Below are 7079 nucleotides of genomic sequence, written 5' to 3' on the forward strand. Positions count from 1 at the left end.
GAGATGTAATTAGTTGCCAGAAATGTAGCTGTCTGTGATGTGATTCGAAACACGCCAGGGGTATTTTTCAGGGTGCGTCAGAATCTTGTTCGTCGATGTCATGCTTACATTGAAGCTGACAGTCGTTAGTTTCAGCACATTTTGTAAGATACCGTACAAATGGTCAATGATGGTATTAGCAGTTAACTAACGAAAACAAGAAAGTACACAGTAATGTGATTTTATTCCTATTATCTCCTTAAGCTGGCTTCTCCAGGTTCCCTACCTCAAATTTTTCAGTGGAGCTTCTCCTATACCATATTAAATTTTTACACGCTCTTGCGGAAACACTCTGTATATGCAGTCTGAAGAGACAAATGGAAATTTGTGTCAAGTTGGGGATTCGAACCCAGGTCTCTTTATTGTTTCTGCCTGATTATTTGAGTGATATACGGGGTGGTCAGAGCCGGTCTGAAAAAGCTGTGAAGGTATTGCAGTGTATTGTGTGATGAGAAAAAATTGCTAAGAAAATACTTCATACTTCGAGCCGTTTCAGAGTTAATTAGCACTGAAGTTAGACTGTTAGACAGTAATGTTCGCAAATTCAAGCAGCCCGTCAGAGACGGTCTCGCCTAAAATCAAACAAGAAAGCTGACAAATTTTGGTAAACTTTTTGGAATACCGTGATCAATAGATTATTATATTTTGACTAAAGTTCAGTCTTGATCGCACCATTTATGTTTCAATGACATAGGTAACCGGTTTCGGTTATTTTTACATAACCTCAGCTGCTACGAAGTCATCAGTTGACTTCGTAGCAGCTGAGGAGAGCTCCGCCTACCATCCTAAGGGAGCCATGGGTCTGATGATGGAAATGGAAATGAGCGTTTGGCGTCATTGGCCGGGAGGCCCCTCGCGGGGCAGGTCCGGCCGCCATATCGCAGGTCTTATTACATTCGGCGCCACATTGGGCGACCTGCACGCCGGATGGGGATGAAATGATGATGAACACAACACAACACCCAGTCCCTGAGCGGAGAAAATCTCCGACCCAGCCGGGAATCGAACCCGGGCCCAGAGGACGGCAATCCGTCACGCTGACCACTCAGCTACTGGGGCGGATGATGGTTATGTAAAAATAACCGAAACCGGTTACCTATGTCATTGAAACATAAATGGTGTGATCAAGACTGAACTTTAGTCAAAATATAAAGCTGACAAAAATGTAAAAATCGATTGAATTCGCAAGCCTGATTGGCTAACTTCTAGGCTAATTAGTTCGGAAACGGTGCAACGTATCTAATTTTTTTTATCAACAATTGTTTCTCAGCATAACCCCCTGCGAAACGCTTTCCAGACTGCTTCTGGGGGACCCTGTATACAACTTATGAATTCTGTAACACAATCATTATGACAGAAAATACACCATGTGATCAAAAGTATCCGGACACCTGGCTGAAAATGACTTACCAAGTTGGTGGTGCCTTCCATGGGTAATACTGGAATTCAGTCTGGTGTTGGCCTACACTTAACGCTTCACTACAGCTTCCACTCTCGCAGGCATACGTTCAATAAGGAGCTGGAAGGTTTCTTGGGAATGGCAGTCCATTCTTCACGGACTGCTGCACTGAGGAGAGGTGTCCATGTCGGTCGATGAGGCCTGGCACAAAGGTGTTCTGTAGCATTCAAGTCAGCACTCTGTGCAGGCCAGTCTATTACAGTGATGTTATTATCGAGTAACCACTCCGCCACAAGCCGGGAATTATGAACAGGTTCTCGATCGTGTTGAAAGATGCAATCGCTATCACCGAGTTGCTCTTCAACAACAGGAAGCAAGAAGGTGCTTAAAACATCTATGTAGTCATTTGCTGTGATAGCGCCACGCAAAACAACAAGGGATGCAAAGCCTCTCCATGAAAAACACGACCACACCGTAACACCACCGCCTCCGAATTTTACTATTAGCACTACACACGCTGGCAGATGACGTTCACCGGGCATTCGCCATACCCACACCCTGCCATCGGATCGCCACATTGTGTACCGTGATTCGTCACTCCGCACAACATTTTTCCACTGGTCAATTGTCCAATGCTTACGCTCCTTACACCAAGCGAGGCGTCGTTTGGCATTTACCGGCATGATGTGCGGCTTATGAGCAGCCGGTCAACCATGAAATCCACGTTTTCTCACCTCCCACCTATCTGTCTTAGTACTTGCAGTGGATCCTGATGCAGTTTGGAATTCCTGTGTGATGGCCTGGATGTATGTCTGCCTATTACACATTACGACCCTCTTCAACTGTCGGCGGTCTCTGTCAGTCAACAGACGAGGTCGGCCTGTACGCTTTTGTACTGTACGTGTCCCGTCACGTTTCCACCTCACTATCACATCGGAAACAGTGGACCTAGGGATGTTTAGGAGTGTGGATATCGAGCGTACCGACGTATGACACAAGTGACACCCAATCACCTGACCACGTTCGAAGTCCTTGAGTGCCGCAGAGCGCCCCATTCTGCTCTCTCACAAAGTCTAATGACTACTGAGGTCGCTGATATGGAGTACTTGGCAGTAGGTGGCAGCACAATGCACCTAATATGAAAAACGTATGTTTCTGGGGCTGTCTGGATACTTTAGATCACATAGTGTAGATATAGCGAAATTATTCTTGTGTAGTAAAATAAAAGATTGTTCTGTTAGCTCCTGGAGCAGTCGGTCTTCTATATCTGAATTTAATCATTTAAGTATTATTTTGGATGATCAGTTTCCTATTAAAATCCATCACTGTAACCTCATAACTGAGTGGCAGCAAATACTTATGATTGTAGGAAAAACTTTAGCCTTCCCCTCCCCTACACTTTCAGTTTCGGGCTTAGAATTTTACCTGGAAGAATGTCATTAGTAACTAGTTGGTGCTGATATTTCAGTGCAATATTTCTTTCAATTGGTTCAAATGGCTCTAAGCACTATGGGACTTAACATCTGAGGTCATCAGTCCCCTAGAACTTAGAACTACTTCAACCTAACTAACCTAAGGACATCACACACATCCAAGCCCGAGGCAGAATTCGAACCTCCGACCGTAGCAGCAGAGCGGTTCCGGGCTGTTGCGCCTAGAACCGCTCTGTCACTCCGGCCGGCTTGGGAGAAAATATCCGGAGCACCTAATCATGAAGATGAAAACTCATTTAAAAAACTGTCTCGTTTTTTATATCGACGGGAAAGATTTTTAAGGAATTTTAAAATTAATGAAGACAGACGCAAGAATGAAATGTTTGCTTTTCAAAACCATTAACTGAAGACAACTAATAAGTTTCATGACCAATGTTAATTTGATGCCTTTGTTTTTCATTATGTTACAATTAGCTCAACTGATTCAGATGTTTGTGCTATCTTATGTAATGATGTGTAATTGTTAGAGTCTCCTTATGCTGTGCAGTCTTTTTGTCAATAATCAGTTTGATTTCTTAAAAGCGATTTTCTTTAAAGTAAATCCACCTCTCAATTTTCATAGTAAAGCTTTAAATATTGTGTCGTGTGTGCATTGCACCTTACACCACACGCAGTGACAGATTGTTTCTTTGAAGCAAAAAAATTTAGAGAAGATTATTTATCTTTAGCTGAGGCGTCTGCGGATTTGTATTTCCTTTCTAGAACGTCAGTACTCCAGACACAAACACAGCCTGCTGAGGAAGAAGTAAGTTACTTTTATTCCAGGGCAGATCTCACCTAGCCTTCTGGAGCAAACTGTATGTAATGAAGATTGTCACGCGTCGGCCTAAATTTTCAGTGAACTGTATTGGTCATTCCAAAGAGTTATTTGCTGGCAGGTAGTGCAGTAATTCATTTTTCTTGGTTATTTCAGTTCTACATTGCATTTCATATCACGTAACTCTCATTTTGTTCTTCAGTACAGAGTTATAGTTTCCGTTGAGCACACAGTTACTTTCCTCCGGCATTTAATCAGATTCATTTTCTTTATTTGAATTTCATTAAGTTTAAAGTTATAAATCACGGCACTGTTAACTTGTGCAACACGGGGCCGTCCAACAATCAGCTTTGCTCAACAATAGGAAACGATACCTAGGTACACGTTACATGAGGTGGAAATTTTTGAAATCTAATGTATTTAGTTTTCTCACATACAATGTTTTATAGAACACTTATTTACACCTGGAGCAGTGCACATTTGTTCACATCGGGGTCGTCTTGTGGTCTGCATATTTTGTTGGCGGAGGAAATTGGGGAGACTTTGAAACAAGCCAATTTCCTGCGTGATATTGTTTTTCTTTTTAAATACAATCTTTATATCTTGTTATTTGCTACAAGCAAGTCGCGCCCCGTTCGTAAATAATCAAAGAGGCCTAGTGGGATGAATAATGATAAAAATAATATTAAATAGGAAACACTTCTTAATGTTCTGAGTAATATAACAAAGAAAGTTATGCACAATTTCAGCTGCACAAGAAACAATAAAACCTTAGAAAATTACATGGCTCAGTTTGTTATATGACATAAAAGTACCACTTTAAAGACTTTTTAACTAAATTCTATGCATTTTTATATTTACTTTTTCTGTTGATTTTACTGACAGTAGTTGGCGGAACATTATTTCGAGAAAGAAAGAACACTTTTTTATATTTGCTTGACGAAATACTAAGCAATGGGTCAAAGAACCCTAAACCCAGATCGCAAAAGTAAATAATTGGGGAAACATTTAGCAAGAATATAAGCTCTTTCCAGTATTATTTCTTTTCTGCATGAAGCTGCAAAAGACGTTTGTTGTTATTCTTGCTACCAGACGGCTTGATATTTCACAAGCGAATGAAATTAACTAATAAGCGACGAAATGAAAAAATAACTTTATTTCAAACGTCAACGGCCTTGCCACAGTGTACCGACAACAGTCAAGAAATGCTGTGCTGGCAATAAGCCCCTCCATATCCACATCCAGCGATGCCTATCGGCTGAGGAAGACACCGCTGTTGGTCGGCACCGCTGGGATTTCAGGGGCCTCTTCGGACGGAGAGAATTTTTTATTTCAAGTAGAAGATAGCTTCATGTAGAAAAAGGATTTTTTGATGAGTTTCAAAGTGACTGTGATCCCAAACGTAAAACACACTATTTAGAGAGACACCTACACGTTCAGAGGGAATGTGTGATGGTCAGCATGTGTGTGTGTAGGCTTACTAACTGCTGTAACACCCCAATAGCAGACGTCAATGACATCTCCAAACTTTTACACCTATCGGCTGTTATTTTATTAATGGAAGGACATACGCAATGAAATGAATAGAAAAGTTAACGCTAATCATTGTAGTCTAAAAACAGTATTAATTTCTCCATCTTTCAAATAACTATGTAGTCACTTAACCCGCTTCGGAGATAAATTAGACATTATTATTCGATGTTAATCGTATTCGCTAGACATTCAAGCGTAGACGGTCGATGACTGACGTCTTTGGTCTGCATGTGGTTGGCATCCATTTGGGTCCGCAGCATTCGCTTGTATAAATGAAGCAATGTATCAGATTTTCGGCGTACACCGTATGACAAAAACAACGACGCACTATAAAGGACTTATCTGGACCGGACAAAACCGATAGATGTGATTTACATGTACAGACAAACAAAGGGTTAAAACTTCAGAAAAACTGCTTGATCTATTCAAGAAAAAGTGTTCTACAAATTGAGTAAGTCAATAATGCGTTCGTCCACATCTGGACCTTTGTGTAAGCAGTTACTCCGTTTTGCTTGACACCACAGCGTTACGTCGACGATGTTCTACGCGCCGTTCTGTTACCCTTTGTGGCAGTCCATCCTGCGCTTACATTTCAGCAAGATAACGCACGTCCGCACACGGTAAGAGTTTCTAATGCTTGCCAAACCGTATCTTGGTCAGCAAGGTCACTGGGTCTCTGCCCAGGTGACAACGTTTTGATCATTATGGGCAGTGTCCTGCAACCAGTTTGGATCTGACAATCTGACGTACCAGTTGGACAGAATTTGGCACGATATCGCTCAGGATGACATGCAAAAACTCCATCAATCAATACCAAGCCGGATAACGGCTTCCATAACTAGTGCGTTATCAACTTTCTCAATTTGTGAAGCCCTTTCTCTTGTATAAACCATCCAATTTTTTTCTGAATTTATAATCATTTGTTTTATGTGTACATGTAAATCACGTCTATTGATTTCCGTCCCATTCGTACAAATCGTGCTGCGTCGTTTCTCTTGCTTCTTCTTAGAGCATGTTTTCCAGGAATAAATAGACTGAATTAATTAAATTAGGCTACAGTTAACTAAGGCAAATGTATGATCTAATAACAAATAAGTAACGTGATGTATTGCATCTTTAGTGTGACAAAAGTGTTGTAAGAAAAATTCATATTTCACTATGTTGAGTTCGGATATATGGGCCTAACACTGATATAATTTCGACACACGGAAGAGAGAAAGTATCGGAAAAATACTAAATACTGTTTTTGGCGTCCCGTATTTGTTCGATACGGGATAATTTTTTTTAACCGTTAGATTCCCGTAATCCCTTAGAATACCCCTCGGACACTTTGCTACCCTGTGTGCGTGACACTGTAGTTAACATACCTGCCAAGTACCCAGGCCTACAATGGGCATCTTCTGACCATTGTAGAAAGTGATGTACTGCAGTTTGCCGTCCATGACTTCCTTGCCTTGAGTTCGTGCTAGGCCAGTGACTAAAGGAGAATGCACTTGGGCTGTGTTGTCTGTACTTCGGATCCAGTATTTATATCTGTCGCAGCACCGGAATCTGTAATCTATTGCTGTTATCATTATTATACGAGGCATGAGATTAGATAACAGTGAAGTAAAATCTGTGCTAAGGTAACTGAGACGCCAGTTGATAAATGTGAACATTCACGTGATACAACCGTGGTAGGTCTACCAGGAAACGCACATCTTGCACATTAGGAGCTTGCACAACAATACGAAACACATATTGTGGTGGTCGGCGCATCGGGGGACGATTACTGAATGATGTATTGTACCGTCCGTCTAATTTCTGGACTTCCCAATCCTGGAAGCTCAAAGAATATTAATTTCAGTCCAGATGCTGT

General features: G+C 41.4%; 1 protein-coding gene across 1 annotated transcript in view; it reads right to left on the reverse strand.

Moving 5' to 3' along the window:
• The window catches only part of LOC124716786 (1,5-anhydro-D-fructose reductase-like), a 55271-nt gene extending 48608 nt beyond the window's left edge, over positions 1-6663 (reverse strand). Inside the window, exon 1 of the mRNA XM_047243334.1 lies at positions 6589-6663. Coding sequence (XP_047099290.1) covers positions 6589-6663 — 75 coding nt within the window. The remainder of the gene's footprint in view (positions 1-6588) is intronic.
• Positions 6664-7079: the final 416 nt, after the last annotated feature.

This window comes from Schistocerca piceifrons, chromosome 9 (genome assembly GCF_021461385.2).
Source record: "Schistocerca piceifrons isolate TAMUIC-IGC-003096 chromosome 9, iqSchPice1.1, whole genome shotgun sequence".
Taxonomy (NCBI): domain Eukaryota; kingdom Metazoa; phylum Arthropoda; class Insecta; order Orthoptera; family Acrididae; genus Schistocerca; species Schistocerca piceifrons.